General features: G+C 35.6%; 1 protein-coding gene across 2 annotated transcripts in view; it reads left to right on the top strand.

Moving 5' to 3' along the window:
* LOC150093418 (RNA-binding protein FXR1-like) overlaps positions 1-24,128 on the top strand; it is a 272,912-nt gene that overhangs the window by 159,001 nt on the left and 89,783 nt on the right. For both annotated transcript variants that reach the window (XM_090413280.1, XM_090413279.1), the window contains exon 10: positions 3,425-3,503. In XM_090413280.1, the coding sequence (XP_090269406.1) occupies positions 3,425-3,503 (79 nt within the window). The remainder of the gene's footprint in view (positions 1-3,424; positions 3,504-24,128) is intronic.

Genomic DNA, 24,128 nt, shown 5'->3' with positions numbered 1-24,128 from the left:
GACCTCTATACCCTAGGTCTCTGAGGACAACTTCATGTCTGGGTCTTCAAAGTCCGAATGGGAAGTATGCTATCTTGGCCATATCATCAATAAAAGGATGTTCTCCAAAGCTTAAGTGTGATGCTTTTTGCTCTCATGAAGCAAAGAGCTTTTCCCCACTGTAGGCAATGTTCTATATGTTGATATTTCAATTTACTGTCACTCTTATAACATGAGGGTAATTAAAAGACAACTTCAAGTAATTGAGGGTATATCTCCATCTTAGTAATGGATACTTTTTTTTTTTCTCTCCAGTAGAAAAAAGAAATATCTATATACAATTCTGCTGAAGCATTCTTCACCAAGATCCTGAGTTAAGAATTGGACAAGGTATTATTCTAGTAGCAACAGAAGTTAAGTTGATTCATTTTTGACAGAATGCTTACATTTCTTTCACACATTTCTATCCTCTACTGAATGGGGCATGGATTGATCTTTATTTTGCACTTAGTCTGAAGTCTACAGTTCTTTAAGGCAGGGCAGCATGTGTTTATTGAATACCCTCCATCATCAGGGTATATGGATTGTTACTGGTGCTTTTTTTGTACATTACCTGTTCAGAATCTTTATATCAAGGTAGATAGAAACCTGCTTTGTCACTCAGGCTGAAATGGTTGTCTCTTAATTATGCTCTAAAAGTCTTCTCCAAGCCATCCTACATGGGTTAGTATCTTTTCTCCATTTTGAGAGGCTCAATATCGCACACATGAGACTGCCATATTGTTCCTTTGTTATGCATGCTATCGACATGAATCTTCACATTACCTACACTGAACATAATAGCATTCCTCCATGGTAGGTTTGCACTCGATCATATTTCTATGTGCAGTTATTTAAAGCACATAGAGCAGAACAGTGATTTCCTTCCCATCTGTATTGATGGATCAAGAACTGAGACTTCTGTTGGTTGTGCTGCTGTACTCCTAGACTTTATCATATCCAATTAGTTACTGCTTGACTGGAGTAATTATACAGTAATGCTGCATTAATACAGTAATTAGTTGTGCTTGTGCATTAAAAAAAAAAAAAAAAAGACCACTACCAAAAGTGTATTTTATATCGACTCATTGAGTTCTTTACAGCCATCTCTTCTCCTGTGTGTAACCACATCCAGTGCATTGCAAGGTTCTATGGCTGTTGTAAAAATTGAAGGTTTGGCATTCAGATGTGCTCTATTCTCTGTCACATTGGAATTAGGGAAATGATACTGCAGATGCTAGATCAATTCATACATTTTCTTGGTACTGCTTGTCAACCCTCTGTGTGGGCTCCAGACAGTTTATAAGATCAAAGCTAATAACCTGGTTGTGGTCATCATGGCAAGAAGCACTGACAAGTAAATTGCATAATTAAGCCTTAAAATTAAGCATGTCATTGTAGAAACAGAAGAGATAAAATTGTTCTTACTAGGCTCCCCATAGGTCAATCTCTTACACCTTGTTTACTGAATGCTGATGACCTAGCATCAGGGTGAGACACATGCTGTACTGCTATCTCACTCTTTGTGAAGAAAGGGATGAATTTTATACTACACTTGCTGAGCAGTATACACTCAGTAGTCAGATCTTGTTAGACTGAGATATATTACATGAAGTTTTTGACTTTTTAAAAGAATCAATTTATACAAACACATTTGATTTACAAATTCTCTTTTGATATTTTGAAGTTTTAATATCAAAGCAACTGATATAACCACAAGAAAGGATATCTTAAAACCCTTTAACCCCATGTTTCATCAAATTGTAATAGCTTGTTCTTTTTCTTTAAGGATATATAAGAAATTTTTTTTTAAAGGTGTTTATCAAAACATTCCAGAACCCCCTTTGTCTAATATGTCTAATATATATATATATATATATATATAATCCAGAAACCCACCCAAGAACCAAATGGGAACCTTTTCCAAGTGACTTCAGGCTTACAACAAGCATGGCTGTATTCTCACATGAGGATCTACTCAGTCAGTCGATCCTAACAAAATAGTAAAACAGGAGGGGGGGGATATATATATATATATATATATATATATATATATATATATATATTTTTTTTTTTTTTTTCATCTTCATATATATATATATATATAAAACAGGAGGGGGGGGATATATATATATATTTTTTTTTTCATCTTCATATATATATATGTATAAGACGAATCCTGTCGTTATATAGATATTTTCCTGATTTGGGAGCATGGCATAAACAACTTCACATTTTTCTAAATCATTTGAACAACTTTCATCCAGATATTAAGTTTACTGCCGAACTTGAAGTAAATGATTCTCTGCCCTTTCTACACATCAAACTTACCAGGTTGTCTGATTGTTTAAAAATCCCAATCTTCAGAAAACCCCCATGCACACACAGAGATAGATACCTGCATGTGTCCTCTCACCACTATCCAGCAAAAATTAGGCATATCCACTCTCACTCATCATGCCAGGTCTGTATTGTCAGACGAAGAAGAGCTCAAAAATGAACTGAAACATCTTAAATGGACCTTCACAAATAATGGTTACTCTTCCAAAGGTATTGATAATCTACTATACCACCGTCATCATCAAAACACTGTTGAGGCTTCGACCAACCCCAGAGCTTACATCTCCTTACTTTACATCAGTTCTCTTGCCCCTAAACTGACAAAAATTTGAAGAAGTTCAATATAAAAGCACGTTTCTCCACGTTACCTAAACTCCTGTCAATTCTAAGCCACCCCAAAGAAAATCAATACCATCTTCAGTTTCCAGGTGTCTACAGAATCATATGCGACTGTGGGAAACCATATTATGGCCAGACTGAAAAGTCTATCTATCTGCATCTTGAAGAACACCAGAGAGATATCTCATACAATAGAGCCAGCGCCCTCTCCAGCCACGTCTTGTTCTCAGTTAACTCCAGTGATGAAGGCCGCCAACACCAAATAGATTGGAATTCAACATCCAGCATTTATAAATGTTATGATGAATTAGAACATCGTTTCCTGGAATCAAAAGAAATAATCCTTGACTCTTTCCACGTGAACTGCAATCTCAGTTATAGTCTGCCAGACTCGCATAGCTCTGCTATTCGGGTACTGGCGAACTCGTAAAGTTATACATTCGCATGTACTTAACAATAGAACTGTGGCTAGGACTCTAATTCAAACTTAACTACAGTTTTTAATGTTCTGTTGTTGTAATGGTGCAATTCTTTTTACGGTCTTTTATTTGCTTTTTATGTTGCCACACCTGACGAAGTTGATATTCCGACGAAACTAATTGTGTGGTTATATTAAATTTACTTGTTTCTCTATGATCCTGGAATTAAGACATTAAATAATATTTAATATTATGTATATATATGAAGATGAATATCAAATCTTTTACCTTTGTATTAAATTTTATAGACAGAAGAAGCAGTGAAAAAGGCAAGAAGTATTTTGGAGTATTCCGAGGAATCTATTCCTGTGCCAAGATTGCTAGTTGGTAAGCATGAAGTGAAATTCACACTATTGTTTTATTTATCATTTTTGTTTTACTCGTTTTCAGTAGTGTGGTATCTATAAAATACTCTGTGGAAACCTCTCAACTTATTCCACCTTCAGTAACTCATTTGAGAAAATGAGAAGTTGATGTTTTTGAACTCAGTTGATATCTTCAAGCTGTTATTGCTTACATTCCTGAATTTTTGAGTGCTTGGGTTGTGTGTTTTATATATATATATAAGTAATGTTTCCTTCTGTGCAGTGACAGCCAACTGTAGTCTGTAGAATGATAACTAGATTTGTGTTATTATATTTCTCTGGCAATCCTTAAATTTTTTACATATTTAAAAAGTGTGGTTTTTGTAATTCAGTTCATTAAATGCTATATAAGTTTTAATAATTCCTTCCCCAGTTGTAATATGTTGCTTTTGTTCCGAAACATCTAATCCATGCCAGTTGAAAGAATTTCGGTGTTTGCTTCAATGTTTATTTTCAACAGTCTCATTAATTTCATATCTGCTCAGAAAAATGTGAATTTGGGGAATTATTGTTTGGTTTTTCATTTCATAAATGATTCATTCTTTTTGTTAAGTTCAATAGCAAACTACAATAAAACATCAATTATTTGTGGTAACTGGGAGATGCTAGACCCGAATAATTGAAAAACACTGTTAATCCAAATTATGTTTTATTGTGTGTGTGCGTGCACATGCATGCACAGCAGATCCCTTCCTAAACTTCGTTCAATCTTAAGTCGTCTTAAAACTAAACACAATGACTAAACGTGAGAAAGATCGTATCGAATCTAAATTCCGATATTAGCATGTCATGCAATTTGTTACCTTTCAGTGAGAATAGCACAACTTACTAAAATTGGGGCTCATTTCAGGTTTGGAAATTAATCCATTTCGAAAATCGGACTCTTTCCTTTCAAATGGCTGGTTCTTTAACATGGTAGCCTATGGGAGACCGCAGCGGACGCATTAATGCGTGAGCGGGTACCTCGTCTTCGTTCGCTACCGGAAATGACGTCACCGGAAGGGGGATGGAGCGGAAGTTACATCAGATTGACGTCATGGTGACGCTCGTATCTCTCTCTCTCCGTCGCCGGCTGGCATAGCGGCCGTGGTTTCCCTATGTGGCTGTGGTTACGATTGGTCGCTTGCGTGCATATGCGGCCGAGCACACGCAGCATGTTTGCTTTTTACGGTATATGTCACCATACGCGGCCAGGGTGAAAAAAGCTTGCCGCACTTGTGATTTTCGTTTCCGAAAAATAAATAAAAGCACATTGCATCCCAACTAATAAGATATTTGAAGTAGTCTTGTCGATTGTGTTAGTGAGAGGGGGGGGAAGGGGAGGGAATCAGCTAATGCCTTTTATTCCCGCATATAGGGAAGAATTAATATTTATATCTGAGAAAAACGTTTCACTACATGCTAATGTGTTATTGTAAATCTTGTAATTACTGATGTGAAGGAGAGTGGGCGGGGTGGGAGTTGTTATGTCATCCATACATCCTTAACGAGGGCCGCATTTACCATTAGGCGCATGAAGCGCAAGCTGGGGCCACATTTTATTTTAAACCTTACTCCTCACAAAGAACAATAAAAAACAGGGTAGTTATAGTTGCAAAATAAAATAATATAAAAACTAGAGGCCGCTGAAAAATATGTGGGGCCTTCCGCTTCCATTTGAAATACATTGTTCTTTCCTTAGAATATAAATAAAACGAACAGGAACTCCTGTATTAAATAAAATTCATGTATGTAAGCATACCATTTCTTTGCTGGACGTATATACACATCCAGCAAACCTGGATAATATTCTGTCGACCTGTTGAAAGAACATGGGTGAGAAGTGCAGTTTGACCGTCATGTCCATTAGAACTATATTAGACTTTATACCTGAGTTATATTCATTTTTGCTGCTTGTTTTTATCGCATAATTATAGTTTTTAATGCCAGTGCAAAATAAGAAATCCTTTCATAGTTTTTTCACTTCATATTGTTGTATCACTATGGAAGATCAATTGTCACTATCAGTTTTTTTTAGCTAATTATTTTAATTGTCAATACATTTTAAAATTCTCCCAGAACTTGATTGAAGATAATTATTTTTGTCAAACGATTATTTTATAAATTCATGAAAATCCTAATCTAAAAATGAATACAGAAAGAGTTACTAAATATATGAAAAGAGTGTTCTCAAACAGCAGCAGTATATCTGAAGCTGTAAGCATACATCTATCTTGAAAATCACCAAAATATTAGTTTGAATTTCCTAATTGAAGAAATCCTAAGTAACACAGGTTTACTCTTCTAAGTCAGGAGGTCAAAACCATTACAAATCCACTATAGTTAGTCATTTCCATGATTTCCGATGTTCAGTTGAACTATAGCCAGAAAATAATGATGTGCACTTTTCTAAAATCACACAAAGAAAGTACATTATAAATTACTTCATTCTAATAATCTCCACTCAATGAAAGTACAATATCTTTTCTTATCACTATTATTATCATCATCATTATCTGACATATCAGTACAAACAAGAAATGACTGCATATTTATAAAAGATATTTCAGCTAGTTTAGATCGGTGGCAAATTGTGAAATAGCTATGTACTTTTAGTACAATAAAATGCATGAGTATGCTCCCTAACCTAAGCGCTTTTCGTTCGTAACAATTGTGTTATGAACGATACTGAAAATAAATTTTTTTAACATCAGCAGATTAATAGGTGGGTCCTTCCCCCACAAAAAAAGAGAAAAGCTGGGTTCTTATGCCAAGGTCCGGTTTTACCATTAGGCGAACTTCTGGGAGCCAGATTTTGCTACATATTTCGGGGGGAAATTACAACCTTCGAAAAAAATTGGTAAAAACCTTGATTACTAATTAAAAAACCAAAAAATTAAATAAGTCCAGCCGTCCTGCTGCTCGCTTGCTGATGATCCTACATAATTTCGCAATTTTTCCCCCGAGTTTCTCAAAATTAAAACTTAAAAAAAAAAAAAAAAAAATCGCTGTACGATGCCCCAGGAACGACTCACTGGTCTAATAATAATAATATCTATAGAGCATGAAATTGCATCTACAATCAATATAGATGAATTAATTCGAAACTGCTTGAGGCTGTTTAGTGCGACTTCTGAACGAATACAACCATTCTTTCTCAATAGCATTCAGAGTAATCTAAGCTTTTATACTTTACCTCCAGCTGAGAACATTATTGTCTAGTATTTCGGAGACCAAAGTGTTTCCTGGGAAGAGAAGATTATTGTCTAGTGTTTGTGATGATGAAAATATAAAAATTTACTTCTAGTCGCAGTAACATTGTCAGTATTTGAATTTTTTAAGAAATAAACTGACACTCCACTACTGAATTTGTTTATTATTATATATTTTATTTTTTTAACTGGGAATAATGTCAACACACACCCACAAAGAAATACGCCGGAATTTGCCGAATACAACAATTTTCTTATTTTAATAAACGTTAAAATGAAAAAATAGATATTGATGACTGTCTAGTGAAAACTTTCAGTAGAAAATTAGAGTAGTTCTTTATAATTCATGGGAGAGAGAGAGGGGGGGGGGGAGGGTTAATTGGAAAGGTTCATAATTAGCATAAATTCTGAATCAGTCTGTGCAGAATATCGCTCATATATTTTCTCCATATCTACGGAGTTACATATATATCATCGTTCTATATATATACATAGAAGTTTGTTATTTATATATATATTCAGGGCCGCATTTACCATTAGGCGCATGATGCGCAAGCTGGGGGCCTCACTCTCTATGGGGGCACGTAGAAAAACCTTACTCCTCACAGAGAACAATAAAAAAAAAAAAGCATAGGACGTATATACACGTCCAGCAAACCTGGATAGTTATTATTTTTAGTTATTAGTGATTATTTTTTTAAATTTTAATATTTAAGTTTAACATCTAAGTTTTGTAGCGGAACAAAATGGGATGTAATATCACTTTATTTTAATTATCATTTTATATTATATATATATATATATGTATGTAGAAGAACGATCACAGACATATTTAATGCACGAATTCCCAATTTCAAATGTAACTATTAAATAAGCACTTCGTAGATTAAAATGTGATATTAACGATATATCATGTTCATCGCTCTGTAAATGCTGCTATATAAATCGCCCGCGATAACGATGACCAAAAGCGCCATCTTACCACAGGTATTGTATTTACTGGCCATCTTCATCCACGTGGTGGTTGCCTGCTGCAGGGAGTTAGTTTCTGTTCGTGATATGTGCGCATTCGTTTTGTAAAAAAATCTAACTTTGTCCTCTCTTACTTAGTATGTGCTGCTTGTATTGGTTATGTTTGGATCTGTATATATGTATTTAGGAATTGTGCATTGTATGGAAACCGACGATACCATACAAACAAAGACATCCAGCAATCGCACCGACGTTGTCTGCGTATGGCGGATACCATGTTCGGCTGCATTTTCCCGCCAGTGACGGAACCCTAACAGTAGCCAAAAATATGGAGTCATGATAGCGTTTGTGTGGTGATAACAAACACGAAACGAATACCCAACTCATTTTTACTTCATTTCTTGTATGCTTTATTTATATTCTCCTCAGTGCTGCTTGTGCTTGTTAAGTGTTATCGACTACTATTCAACCGACAACATTGCATCGTGCATGGGATATATTTAGTTCCGCCGCATATGCCCTTCCAGCGCCCGTAATATTACGAAAGATACGTCAGCTTCTCTAACAGGTTTCATCTGTGGTGACATCCAGCAAAAGTGCTTGTTATTTGTGTTATAGCTGTTTTCTTTATACCCTATGTAACTTCAGTTCCTCTGGTAAAGGAATGTTCGTTTCAAAATCGGCTGACGCAATTATTCCACTAGCGAGAAGCTTTCCTCCTCTACCCATCGGTGCGTCATTGTGACGTCTGCCTGATGTAACATCCGCTTCAACCCCTTCCGGTGACGTCACTTCCATTCGCGAACGAGGACGAGGCGCCTGCTAACGCATCGCGACGTGCACAGCGGTCGCCCATAGACTTCCATGTTAAAAAATGGACAGTTGGAAAGGAAAGAGTCCCTGTTAAAAATTGGATTAATTCAAAAAATATGGATTATCCGTTCCGGTGCTTGGTTGCGCTGTGACATTCCACAGGTAGGGGATTGTCATATATAAGGTATCATGCATTTTGGAATTTTGAAAAATGATACATTTATTGTCAATAGTAACCAACACAGTAATCTCAAATATCCTGGTGTTTATAAGATTCTTTGCAACTGCAGTAAACCGTACTTCGGACAGATGGAGAAATCACAGTCGAACTACGTTTAGAAGAACATCAACTACAATAGAACTCGTGCCAGTGCCTTGCCTACCCATGTTCTATTTTCAACTAATTCGAATGAAGAAAACCTTCAACATCAGGTACTCTGCGATAGAACTGACAATATTCATCATTATAATGAGGTAGGGAGAAAAATTATAGAATCTAAAGAAATACTCAAGACCCCATCCATATTAACAGCAATCTAAGCAACAGCCTACCGGATTCTCGCACTCTACTATTCATTATTGGCGTGCTCGAGATCTCATACGCACACATGTGTACAATACAACCAGAGCTTGTTCTTCTACTTTTTGAAACTTGAAGCTGAAATCTCTGCAGTTGGTTTGATGTCTCTTAGTTTTGTTTTTTAAAATGCCAGTTCCCATCCAGTTATGATGGTATTTATATGGTGTGCACCTGAAGAAGTATAGTTTTAGACGAAACTAGTTGTGCAAATAAAGTTTTTTATTTTAAACTCGGTTCAAGTCATGCAATATTATAAAATATGTTATCAAACTGAGTAAATCTTCCATTGAACATATATGTGTGTGTATAAAACATAAGATAAACATTCTTGTAGTATATAAATACGAAACTGAATATTTTTAAACTTATTTAAAAAGAAAGCCCATGATTTTTGTTTGTTTTCTTTGTAGCATTATTTTTTGTTTTATTTTTCTTATACGTTCATGAATTTAAGTAATGTTTCTGCAGCTATTAGGGCTTCATTGCAACTTACTTTTAAGCTGGTTGTAGTTCCTTATCATCCTCGCCGAGAGAAAAACTCTTGATCATGCTGTCGACGTCAGTTCTTGCACACTTTGGATTAAATCATCATCCGTCAATTTTTCACATTGGGTTTTATTTTGATGCGTATTTCACTATTCGTTAATATTTTCCTCTTCTAAGTGTTCACACCTATCAATATTTTGAATTGATTTTAAAATATCAGGGTTGATCTCTACACTATTTTTGAGTCTTCCACTTCCAAATTATTTTCAGTTATTGGACAATATTTTCTGAATGATTTTTCAGTTGTTTTACCTCTAACTTCTGTCAGGATTAGAAATGTTATAGATAGCATCTTTAATTGTTGAGGACTTCCAAAATAAAATAGCATTTTTCTCTTTCATAATAATGTCCAGCATCAGAGTTTTTCTATACAATCATATCATGATCTCAATTACATCTTGGTCGTACGTCGAACTAGTGATGTTACATTTGGTTGAAGATAAATGGCAACCATATTGCCGTTTTATGGAGAAAGTTTTCTACTGGAGAATGGAATGCGGCATTATCTAATATCAGAATTGCTTTGTGGTAAAGATCTTTCTGAGAGAGAGAAGAATGAATTTGTCTTTCCACTATTTCTCAAAAATATCCCTAGTCTTCCATGCAGATCTATGATAATAATCTGCTGGAATATTTGTTATGTCTTTCAAACTTCTAGGAGAGGTCGATTTTCTCACTATGGCTAATTTTAATTTGTCTTCTCCTGAAGTGCTTGAGCAGCACAGAATTGTTATTCTGTGCTGCTCAAACTCTTTATTTCTTAAATGGTATTACTCCCTTATACCATGTTTCTCATTCAATAATAATTTTAACCAGCCAGAAGAAAATTGAAATGGCCTTGGCATGTCTAATTTTTCAAAAAAAAATACTTTGCCTTACTTAAATTAGTGGTTCAGATATTGGAATTCCTTCAGCTCTTTGTTGTAAAAACAACTTTATCATTACATCTGCTAGTTATTCATTTGTAGCACTGTTGAGTGAATTTCTTTGTGAAGCATGAGCAAAAGTATCATATTTAGATACAAATTTGTTTATCTTGAGTTGGTTTTTAATTATGCCTCTTTTGCTGACTAGTACCAAATTTGGTTGCAAGTCAGTTTTTTCATGTCTTTTAGTAATCTTCAGTTTATTTTATGCTGTTAAAACAGCTCTTTTCTTTTCCCTAGTATTTTAAAGGTTAAAATGCTAGATAAATTCTATTACACAAGAGGAATACATGAACAAACTTTTACTGTTTAACAGACAAAAGAGACTAGATTAAATTCGTAATACACTTGACTGCACATCTGGCAGCAGAACAGGAAACCATAACAGTGATGATAAATAAGTTCTACTAGAGAATGATCAATATTGTTTGATTATTGTGCAGTCTTATTTAAAATATGCAGTAATAATTTCTGTTATTATTTTACAAATCCACTTGCATAGAGAATTTAAAAAAAAAAAATTAAATTTGTATATACTACACAGGACCATGCTTAATCCTACCCCATGGATAATTGGCATTTTACTGGATTTCACTTCAATTGAAATCAAAAGCACCCACATACTCACTTAATACCAAATTTTAAAAGATTTTGCTATGTTAGAAATCTGAACATTCTTTAAAATTACTACTGGAAAGTTTTATATTGCACATGGTTTTTAATTCTCCCTTTATTGTGTTTGTTTCAAGCACATGTTTATAAAATGAAATGTTAATAATTATTATTGATATACATTTTGTTGTTTTTCACATATAAATTTTTTCTTTATGTTAATTTCTTAGAGTGGTTATTATCTATTTTTATAAAGCACTGATATGGCCATATCTGAGTTTCTTGGAGATGAAGCGGTGCTATTACTGCGGGATCAAGATGTTGGGATTAATCTGTGGAATGCTTATGTGGACGGATTGAATGGTGGTTTTATGGCTACACAACTTAATTAATAAATAGAAAAAGAAGGATTATGATAGAAGGATATAAATGACTAAAGGACTTGAGGACTGGATAGACAAAGAAATTTGTCAATATATGACTGAATGAAAGAGAACAAGCAGTTATCCACGGAAGTTGTATACTAGGAAATTATCACTACATTTTTAAGGAGATATTTGATAGGTATTGTGTGAATAATGGTTAGCATTTGCTTTGCACTGTCTTTGGGCTCTTGAGAGATTACATGTAATACTGATAAAATGTGTGGGTGTATACATATTAAACATAAGAAATAAGCAGACATGATGAGAAACAAAGGGGAAGGAATTGAAATTAATACACCTGCCTTTGGAGTCCATAGAGATTCTGTGTATAATAAGCAACCTACAAATTATCTAGACAAGGTAATATAAGAAATAAAATAATAAAATACCCTTACAGAAAGCAAACTTTTTATACCATTATTGTATCATAAATAATTAACTTTTTGTTAACCCTAGAAATATCAGTATTCAAAAGTTCGTAGAAATCTTAGGGAAAGATGGCAATTTTCCAGTTACGAAAAAAAAAAAAATTTCTGATAATGAATTAATACACAAGGCAGCAACTTACTGAACTTTATTATGCAAATAAACTTACGTAATGATTATTTTTATTTTATTTATTTCTTCTTATTTTCTTTTTCCAGAATAAAATTTTCTAAGCTTCTTGGCTATCCTCACTATTGTTGCTGAAATAGCTATGAGCAAATAGACTAAACAATCATACACAGTGAGTAGAATATTGCAAACATGTTTAGAAAAGTTTGCATTAAGTCGGGATTATGAAATTTATTATGTAATTTATAACTGCAATAGTTTGCTGGACTTGAAATACTTATGACTAGTAATTGTTACACAATGAGAAGTAAGCCAGCAAAGGCATTAAAAATGAAAGTAACGTAGCATAACAAAGCTACATAAATACTAGAAGAAGGCAGAATAATAAGGCTGTAATTTTAGTATGAAATAAGTTTGCTGCTTACCAGCACTTATTTGGGACACTTAAACAAATAATATATTTTAATAAAGTGAAACCACCTTAATATAGAGATGGTTTCAGTAATTTCCACAGACAGCAAACTAAGGCCTTAGTTGTTTTCATCAGGGAACTAGGGAGAACACAGAAAAATCAGGTACTGGAACAAATCTCAGCTCACATCAGCAGAGTTCAAGATTAACACCCATCAGTATAAGAAATATCAATAGAAAAGATATGGAACCAGCAGAAGAATTGGATAAGTACCAGATTTGATGTAATTGGTGTTAACAAAAGCCAGTCAGTGTATTAAACACCACTTTAATACAAGGGTTGTTTGAAAAGTTTGGTAAATTTCCAATAGACTGCGACACAATTTATTCATTCATACCAATGTCATCATGTATTATCTTTTTCATGATTCCTGGCAAAATTTTAGCCACGTGTAATGCGTAGTTCTCGTTTGGCAAACACCTAACGTGACCGTATTCACATTTTTCATAAAAATGGAGAAAAATGAGTTTCGTGTAGTAATAAAACACTTTTATTTGAAGAAGTGGATGGCTACACAGATCAAAGCCGAGTTAGATGCCATGGGGACCTTGCAAGAGCATTAAAGACTATTTATTTTTGGATAAATGAGTTTAAACATGGTTGTAAGTCTATCAAAGATGAAGCATGTTCCGTGCTCCCGACTGGGTCACTAAGAAGGAAATGATTGACAAAATCCATGGTATCGTTATGGAAGACTGCCGAGTGAAAGTGAATGAAATTGTGGGCATCTCAACTGAATGGGTGTATAATATCCTGCATGAAAAATTGCACATGAAAAAACTGTGTGCACGATGGGTGCTGCGATTGTTGACTGTCGAACAAAAATGCTTGCGAAAAGTCAACACAGTGTTTGGCAATGTTTAATCGCAATTCACAGAATTTTTTGTGTCGATTCGTGACTGTAGATGAAACTTGGATCCGACACCTGAGTCCAAGCAGCAGTGAAGACAGTGGACAATGCCTGGTGAAAGAGCACCGAAAAAAGAAGACCGTTTTATGTCAGCTGGGAGGGTGATGGCCATTGTTTTTTGGGATTCCCAAGGAATTATCATGATAGACTATTTGGAACAGGGTAAGACAATAACAGGAGTCTATTATGCATCATTGTTGGACTGTTTAAAAGAACAACTGAAGAAAAAACAGCCGGGGTTGGCGCACAAAAAAGTGCTCTTTCATCAAGACAATGCACAATCCACACATAAGCTGTCGCAATGGCAAAATTGCACGAATTTGGTTCCGCATCTACTGTATTCTCCGGACTTGGCCCTGTGTGACTTCTTGTTCCCAAACTTAAAAATTTCGCTTGGTGGGAAAAAATTTTCTTCAAACAAGGATGTCATCAAGGCTGTCAAGGACTATTTTGCACAATTTGACAAATCCTACTTTTTAGATACGATGAAAAAATTGTAAACTCGCTGGACCAAATGTGTAGACCTCGATGGAGACTATGTTGAGAAATAAAGGTGATATTTTCCAAAAAAATGTGTTTAACTTATTTTTTTTTACCAAACTTTTCATACAACCCTCATACACCAACTAGCCAAGTCATTATTTGTTTGTGCCGTAGTCGCTACAGCCATTTCTGTGGTTAGTGCGCTTTAGGTGTGCTGATTAAAGTTCATAGGCTATTTTTAGTGGTTCAGTAGTCAGATTTCCTGATACTATCTTCAAGGAGAGTACAGGGCTATTATGACAGTACTACATGCTTAAGGTTACATTATTACTAATCTCTTATCAACAGTTTTCTTCCAAATTACTCTATTACTTATCAGCACTCCAATATTGTATCTAACATTTCAGTCTTCTAAGGCACTTCCGTTTCAATCAATCCTAGATATTGGTCTTCCTGTATGTCTTTTTCCTACTATCTTGGCATCAAGAAAGGTTAGCCTACTATGTTGGCTAACCTTTTTTCTCTATATATGTTTAAAGTGACCAATAACACCTTAGATTAGCACTATTCACACATTCTTGAATGCAAACAATGTCAAGTTCCTTCGTAATATTTTTTTTAATATGATTCTGCCATTGATACCATCTTTTTAGGCCCCTACTTTTTCTCAGAACTCTCATATCTGTGGGCTCTAATCTTTGATCAATCGCTTTATTTCTAATGCAACTAAGTATATTACTTAAAACTGGCTTAAGCACCATCTAGTATACTGCTAGCTTAGTGTTTGGGGTAATTTCTCTTTTATTCCATATAAATTTATTTAATTGATTCTCCCCACCATAGTAGCTTTGCTTACTCTGTTGTCTATTTTCATATTTAACTTGCTGTCTTCACTAAAAACTGTGCCTAAATGGCTGAAATATTTTACCTGTTCTATAAGCTATTTAGAATGCATCTAATGTGTTTTGGTCTTTTTATTGCTGATTTTGATGCCAAATTTGTTACATCTGTTATTTAATTTGGTTTAGAGAATCCTGGAGACTTGAACTAGATGTGTTTGTTTTATACAGTTGATGTTACTCAAAGACCTAATGATATCTCTGATTATATCAAGTTTCATGCCATATTCTTTCATAATGCAATCCATATAGATGATGGATAAAAGTAGAGATAATGTGCATCCTTGTCTTACACCTGATTTTTATATCAGTTGATCATTTCCATAAATTCTAACAGCTGACCAACAACTTAAATATAGACCGTGTTTTATTATTCTGTATAATGTTCTATTTAATCCATATAATTGTAGTTGTCTGAAAAACTTTTCTCTGAGCCTTGTTGTATGCCTTTTGCAAATCTACAGAACTTAAGTACAGATCCTTGTCGTATTCTCATGATTTCTCAACTGTTTGTCATAAAGTGAAAGTCTGGTCATAAAAACCTCTATTTGTCCTTAACCGAGCTTATTCTTCTTCAAGTTCCTCTGCCTCTTCTCAAGTATGTTTGCTTGAAATCTCACCTGGAATACATAGTAGAGAAATTCTTCTGTATTTCACATTCAGCTCCATTCTCCTTTTTATAGAAAAGGACTATGAGAAATTCACTCCAGTCATCTAGAATTCGGCCATCTGAACTATTGCAAAACTTTTATGCCTCTACATTTGAGCATTTCTGGTTGAATATCATCAATCCAAACTGCCCTTCTGCATCTCCAGCTTTTAATAGCTTTTTCTACTTTAATGTATGTGCTCCTATTTGAATTCCTCTTGAATATTTTCTACCACTGTCAAGGCTTGTTCCATTTAACAGTTTTTCAACGTAACTCCACACCACTAAAATATCCTTATCCTCAGTTCTCATGTCACCTTTGATTCCTTTTACAGTAAGTACTCTTTCCTCCACTTCTATGCTTTTTTTTTATTAGTAGCCTTCAGAAAATTTTACCACCTTCCTGATATTTGGGTAATTCATTGAAGGTTTGAGGAGTGCAATGTACTGCCATCAGCAGAACTGCGTGTTGTATTTGTGATCAGCTACAATAGATGATTCGTATATAGAAGGATGAGAGCAGGTGCAAGTAAAAACCTCGATTACCTTGCTGGACCTGTGTTTCATTCAGGATTTCACCATGATGTCTCCAACAATCTCAATCTTGAGCCTCTCTTCTATGTTATATCCATAGATTTCACTAATGGGTCTTCCCATCTTGTAGATGGTCTTCCTTGTTTTCTCTTTATTCTTGGTTGCCAGTTAAGTATTCTATATGTCCATCTGTTATCCCTGAGTCTATGTGGCCTGCCCATCTTATACTGCAGTTACATCTTTTATGCCTGATCTCTCTCTTAGTTCCATTTTGCTAATATTGCAAATCGTACATTCTATTGCACGCTGAGTTATCCTGAGCATCTCTTCTTCTTGGCTTGCTGTGTTCCATGTTTCTGATCCCTATGTGAGTGATGGAAGAATGTTAAATAGTTTTGCCTTTGCAGAGATGTCAAAATTTGGATCAGTAAGTGTCGTTTAGTCTGTTGGATGATAGCCATGTGGCTTGCTTTCGTTTTACTAGTTCTTCAGATATTTTGTTATTTATTTTTATAGTTTGTCCTAGAGCTTCCATAGCTCATTTGGTATAGATGAAGACCTTTGGACAGAATGATCTGGGTTCAATTTCCATCTATGACATGAGGAACCTTTAGCTGGTCTTTTTCGACTAAAGGTGAGTTAACTGGTCTCATATACAGAGGTAGAGGGTTTTTTCACCTGGAAACTGGTTTTTCATCCCTCAGAGTTTACCCTAAGTAATTGTAAGAGTCAACTTGTTATATAGGGATGTTATTAATACATAGGTGACTGTCACTTGCATAAATGTTTTTAATCCATTATGGAAAATTATGGAGACAACTACTGTGTTAGTGCAAAACTTTAGTTTAATGTAAACCAAAATGAACACTCGACGTTTCGACCTTCATGTCAAGGTCATCATCTGGAGCATACACATATATACAGAGACACAAGCTGCACTACAATCTACATGGTTTGCTAAAGTTACTGACCAACCGTTGCAACAATTATTGGCCTGACCTCTGGTGGGGAAAAAAAAAACTTACTGCATCAAAGCTAGAGTCCTATTATTATTATCTATTAGGTTATGAAATTAAATAGGGCTGGAGAGCAACATGTTTATATATATATATATATATATATAAAAACTATGTGGGTGTACATATAAATTTCAACCAATGGTATGGAATAGTTTCCAATAAAATCTGAAAATTGCTTAAAGTCCTTAAGTATGCTAGATACCAAGTAGTCTGAATATGTGCCATCCAAATTCTTGGAATTTTTATGCCACCATTATTGTTGAGATTATGGTGGTTAATCAGAATTTCACAGGCTTCTTAAAATTTTCTTTCATACCAAGTTTTTGTATGATGTAAAGAGCAGGTACTTCTTCAATCAATTTGCTTTAAGGTGTTAAGAGCAGGATCTGAGAGGCCTGCTTCATCAAAATTGTTATATTTAATGTGTCTTTTATGTTATTTTTTTTGGTGAAGCATGCCTCTCATTAGTACTAGATCATCAACAAACATAAGTATTTGTAGTTTTTCACCATCAAATTTTTTTTCACCAAAAAAAAAAAAAAAAAAAAAAAAAAAAGTGAGAGAGAGAAAGACCTAAACGGAGGAATAAGCATAGGCTTATTCTTCCGTTTAGGTTTTTTTTTTCCTTCAGAATATATTCTAGAGTCTGGTAAATAGATTTGGAAAGATCACATCACCTTGTGTGGACTCCCTCTCTTTATATCTATATTTATAGGTTGATCAAATAGGATTATTTGTGTGGTCTGATTTTTGTTAATTTCTTTGATCTTGTGGATGTAAATAGGATCCATGTTTATTTCCAGTAAGGCACTGATGACTGCATTGTGTTCTATGGTATCAAGTGCTTTTTTTTTTTTTTTTTTTTTATCAATAAAGCGGAAACATAGAGGGAGTCTATATTCTCTGCATTTTTCAGTTAATTGCGAAATGACCTGTTGTGGAGAAGCCTCTTCTGATTCCTGCCTGCTCTCGACTGGAGTTGCCTTCGAGAGTGTTCGGATTCTGTTCAGTATTCATGATTTTATTCACATATATAAAATTCCTATTCATGATTTTATATGTGTGAGAAGAAAGTAGACAGATTTAACAATAATTTTTGATATCTTTCTTGTTCCCTTTTTTGAATAGTAAGTAAGAACACCAGCATTAATTGGAAAGTTTGAGGATAGAGCCATCATGCATATAATGTGCTTTCTCAAAGGCCTCTTCAACAAGTTCCCACCATAAAGTGTGTGGTTACTTAAGAGGCTTTTGTGCCAAACATGCTCAAATGCATAAGAGTTATTAAGAGCAATCACTTGAAGTACCCTGAGTTTTCCGTGGCATCTGTTCATAATTTGCTGACATAAGCGCAAAGATTCCTGTTAATCAAGAGGGATAGAATCCATAGTGGCAATCATTTATTAGTTTCTTCTGGAAGTTAGTCTAGTGTAAATTGTGTTCTCTGGCAACTTTGCATGTTTTGTCTTTTTTTACCATCAAGCTAGATAGAAGCTACACAATTTACAGAAAGAATGTTTTTTGCTGCTGGTTTCTTGTCCCCACTGTAAAATCCAAGGAACCTGTGCAGTTCAAAAACAAGTTATGGAGATGAGATGTATTAACCATCCTATCTTGGTAAAAATACAATCTGTTGCCATAATTCTTTTGTCTGCAGGTGCTAGTGAAACAGTTTCCTCATTCTACCACTCACGTGCTTTTCTCAGATTCTGTGCATCCAACATGACTCCTTCAGAAAATGTCACTTTCCCATTTTCCATCCTTTACTCTTGAGAAAGAGGCTGCGTGAGTAAGGTGGGTAAATTCCAATATTTGTATTTCTGAAGACGTAATATGTATATTTTAAAGTTTCTTCTTGAAGATCTAGGTTTACCTCTGACATCTTGAAGTTTAGATTCAATTATTGAATTGTGTACTTTTATAACAACATCAGCCAAATCCTTCTCCAACTTAGAATTATTCTTTTAAAGATAATTTTCTTTGGACATGTAGACAGGCTTTGCTATTGGAATTTGTGCATATTGATTTTAACAGTATACACTCAACACTGCAAGAACAAAATGAAGATTATTTATTAAGCTGCCTAATATGTTTGATTTATTTTTTTTATTGTGATGATGTGTGCATACTGTGGAAATTAATAAGAACAAGTTTTCTTTGTTTTGTATGTTGTTATTATCAAACCTGCTTCATGTTACCAAACCTTTTCAGTGAAAGATACTGTGTTCATGTAAGGTAGCAGTTTTTAACTCTAAGATGGATTACTGCCATGCATGAACACAATGTTCTCACTGAAATAGCATTATGTCCATCTGGCCTCCATTCAGTACCAGGTGGATGTGAGCATGTAGCATCTGGTAGGCAGCATGGGAGGCTATGAATTGGAGATGTTGTCAAATTTCTATTAGCAACTGTTGTCATGAAGAGATGTGAAATATGTTCATGTTAATTTGCAAACAGGTTTAGTTGAGGTATTGAGAAATTGCAAGCATTTAAGTTATTTGCATGCTAGAAGGTGCTGCCAATGATGAAATTCTTCATAATACTGAAAATCTGAATTTTACATATGGTGTCAGTGAAACCTTTATGAATATATATATATATATATATATATACAGGGTGTTCGGGATAAATTTGACAGTTTCGTAAGGAAAAAGAAAATCTTCTTTGTATCTATTAAATTTAATGAATTGACAAAAAAACATTACAGGCAGAGTTAATTACAATACTATCAACAAGATTTACTCAAAATAACCACCATTAGCATCGATCGCAGCTTCAATTCTGCTTCGGAACCTCGAACAAGCTGATGCTACAGTCTCCCTGGGAAGGGCCGCAAAAACTGTTTTAATTTTATCCATTAACTGGGCTTTTGTATTACTGGAAGTGCGATTGGTGTCTTTTTCAACTGCGCCCCATACAAAATAATCCATGGGGTTAAGGTCTGGGGAGTTTGGAGGCCAAACATTTGGACTGGTGAAGTCGTAGAAATTTTCAGACAACCATTTTTGACTTTTCCCAGAGGTGTGGCAAGGGGCCGAATCCTGCTGCCATACATACGGCCTACCATTGACTACCCTTGTTATCCAGGGCTTGACTACAGTTAGCAACTCCACGAACAAAGCCCGAATTCCAATGCCAGGGTTCTTCAACACCTGTTCCTGCAGATTTGCGAGGAATTCTGCTGTACGAACGCAATCAGATCGTCTGCTAGGGATCTTTCTTCTTGCTACATCCTCGTAGTCACCATTGCAAGTCTCTAGTTCATGCCTGATTGTTTTTACTGTATTCAGGGAGCATTGGGCAGCAGTCGTAATATCCTTATTTTGATGGCGGGCACGAATCATCATGATACAAGTTATTCTCTTCCATGATTCAGGTGGGTTCCAGCTATCCATCCTTTCTGACATCTTGTATGTGAATGAAGAAGGGTCCAAACTTTTAAATGAAGAGAAGTGTGTGTTAATACATGTAACTTACGGAAAAATATAATTAATTATAAATATGTCAAATTTATCCCGAACACCCTGTATATTCATATTTATATATACTGACTTAGAACCAAGAACTAGAATAACAATTAAATTTATTCAAAGCGCAACATATTTCATCGGATTGTCCGACTTCTTCAGGTGTGGGAACATAGAAAGCAAATAAACACTATAAGAAACATCATATCACTATAAAAATGACTATTATAAAATTCATTTAGCTTTGAACTGTAGCTACAGTCTGTGTCGAAGTTCTATTGTTGGGCATCTGCATGCGTCTGACTTCACGAGTATGCCAATATCGGATAGCAGAGCTGAAAGAGTCCGCTAGATTATAACTAAGGTTATTATTTATATGATGAGGGTCCATAACAATTTCCTTAGACTCGACTATGCGGCGCTCCACCTCGTCACAGCATATATGAAGGTTTGAAGTTGTCCAGTTTATCTCATGTTGACGGCCTTCATCATGTGTGTTTACTGAAAACATTACATGGCTTGACAGGGCACTTGCTCTAGTTCTTTTGTAGGCAATGTCCCTCTGGTGTTCTTCCAGACGTAGGATGGATTTTTCAGTTTGGCCATGGTATTGTTTTCCGCAGTCACACATGATTTTGTACACTCCTGGAAATTGTAGATGGAAGCAGGTTTTTATGTTGAATTTCGTAAAATTCTTCTTAGTTTCGTGGAGAGTGAGCTGATGTATGGTAAGGAGATATAACCTTTGGGGTTATCTTGTGTTTCTGAGTTGTTTTCATGGCGGCAGTATAGATGCTTATTAATAGTTTGCGACAAGTAGCCATTACTTGTGAAGGTTCTTTGTAGATGTTGTAGTTCATTTTTTAGCTCTTCATCATCTAACAGTATAGATCTGGCACGATGTGCTAAAGTTGAGATGATACCCACTTTCTGTGCAGGATAGTGATGTGAGGATGCATGTAGGTATCTATCCGTGTGCGTAGATTTTCCAAAGATTGAGATTTTTATAAAATCAGATGTCTTAGTAAGTCTTATGTCCAGGAAGGGAAGAGATCCATTTTCTTCAACGTCCATTGTTAATTTGATGTCTTGGTGGAAGTTGAAAGTTTATTTTTCACTTGGTTAGAGTATAATAAATTTAGTTTAATCCTTTATCCAAGTGTTAGCAAACAAAGTTTGTGCCTGAAAGTATCTTCAGGACTGGGGTAAGGTGGTACAACACCAGGGCAACTCGTTGCAAAGCAAGGAGATGTGTTTTGCATTATAGGAGATACTGAGACAGGAGTGTTGGTAGCTTGCTCCACCTTTGCAACGAGTTGCCCTGGTGCTGTACCACCTTACCACAGTCCTGAAGATACTTTCAGGCGCAAACTTTGTTTGCTCACACTTGGATAAAGGATTAAACTAAATTTATTATACTCTAACCAAGTGAAAAATAAACTTTCAACATCTTTCTCTAAATCCAGAGTAATTTATTAAAAAAGGGTGGCACACCATTTGGCAACTCCGATAGGTAGAGATGACCAGCGAATGCTTCTGCCTGGTATCTCAGCTTGGGTCTGGCTCCCACTGAAGAGACCACAATAAAGGTAGAAACTAGTCTGGGTAGTGGCCCTTCCCTTAATGCATAACATTAGACATATCTGCAAGGAGATGTGTTTTGCATTATAGGAGATACTGAGACAGGAGTGTTGGTAGCTTGCTCCACCTTTGCAACGAGTTGTCCTGGTGTTGTACCACCTTACCCCAGTCTTGGTGGAAGTTGTTTAAATGATTTAAAAAAGACTGGAGGTTATTGGTGCTGTGTTCCCAGATAAGAAATATGTCATCTACAAATCTCAGCCACATTTTTGGTTTAAGAGTAGCTGAGGAGATTGCCTTTTGTTCGAAATCTTCAAAAAAGATTTTAGCTAATATAGGAGACAGGGGGCTGCCCATTGCCAGTATCCCTTATTTTGTTTGTAAACTTTTTTCTCATATTGAAAGTAGCCGGAGCGAATGCAATGTGATAGCAAGGAAAACATCTTTTTTGAAATCGTGTTCTTTAAAATATCGAGAATCTCTTGAGTTGGAATGTTTGTAAAGAGAGCCACCACGTCAAAACTCACCATGATATCTTCACCATGAAGGCTGGAGTTTTAAATTTTTGATTTTCGAGAAGAAATCTGTTGAGTTTTTTATATGTGAAAATATAAATACAACTAAATACCACCTATATATATATATATATATATATATATATATATTTATTTATTTATTTAAAAAAGGGGGGGTCCAAAATTTTTTGGGAGGAAAATTACAGTATCATTATTATTACGGGCTACTCCAGGGAGTCCTTAGACTCATCGAGGGAGGCCCCAAACATCATGTTCACACATGTGTTCAACATTCTCACAGTATCTATCATACCTTGCCTTGAACTCGCTCACTGTCATAGCACCCACAACAGACTCTGGCAGCTTATTCCACTCATTCACCACTCTAAAAGTAAAGAACCCAGCTCTAACACCCCTGCTAACCATGCTCTTTCCCAGCTTCCATGGGTGTCCCCTAGTTCTCCCACCACCAGTCCTGATCTCAAAAATATCCTCTGAATTAATCCTATAGAATCCTTTTAGCAATTTCAATGTCTCAATCATATCTCCCCTTTTCCGCCTATCAACTAGTTTCTGCAACCCACAAATCTTCAACCTGTTCTCATGTGGTTCATTCCATAGACTTGCTATCATCTTAGTCACTCGCCTCTGGATCCTCTCCACCTCCTCCCCATCAAGAAGGAACCGAGGTGACCAAATCTGCACACAGTAGTCGAGATGAGGTCTTATCAGCGCTCGGTACAGAGGTACAATAACTTGCTTGTCTCTGCTCATCAAGGTATTTTTCAACAACCAAGTGAGTTGATGAGCTGATTTAGCTACTTTCGCAATGTGCCCCTAAACTTCATCTCCCTATCCACCAACACTCCCAAGTCCCTGGCCTCATGAATCTCTTGGAGTATAGTTCCACCAATGTGGTATACTGCTGCTAATCTTTTCACTCCGAAATGCATAACCTTACATTTTGTCACATTAAATTGACATCCATTCTCCTTAGTCCAGAACTCCAATCTATCTAAGTCATCTTGCAAGACTTTGACATCTTCTGCATTCACTATCGCCCTACCCAACTTTGCATCATCAGCGAACAAATGAACTGTCCCACTTAGACCCTTCCCTATATCGTTAATGAACAGATTAAACAGCAGTGGTCCAAGAACAGAACCCTGTGGCACACCACTAGTCACAGGCCGTCTTTTGGACTCTACTCCTGAATAAACTACTCTTTGATATCTCTCCATCAACCACCCAGCTATCCATCTCACCAACCCTATATCCATTCCCATATGTTGTAGTTTACGGATTAGAATTCCATGTGGTATCCTGTCAAATGCATTTGCCAGGTCCAGCAGTATCACTGTAAACCCATTTCCCTTATCCAGTTCAGTCGTCACCTTGTTATAAAACTTGAGCAAGTTACTGAGGCATGATCTAC

This window comes from Typopeltis vanoorti, chromosome 24 (genome assembly GCF_054136105.1).
Source record: "Typopeltis vanoorti isolate ZY-2024b chromosome 24, IOZ_Tvanoo_1.0, whole genome shotgun sequence".
Classification (NCBI taxonomy): domain Eukaryota; kingdom Metazoa; phylum Arthropoda; class Arachnida; order Uropygi; family Thelyphonidae; genus Typopeltis; species Typopeltis vanoorti.
The sequence above is the reverse complement of the archived record's forward strand: the minus strand, read 5'-3'. Positions and strand labels throughout refer to the sequence as shown.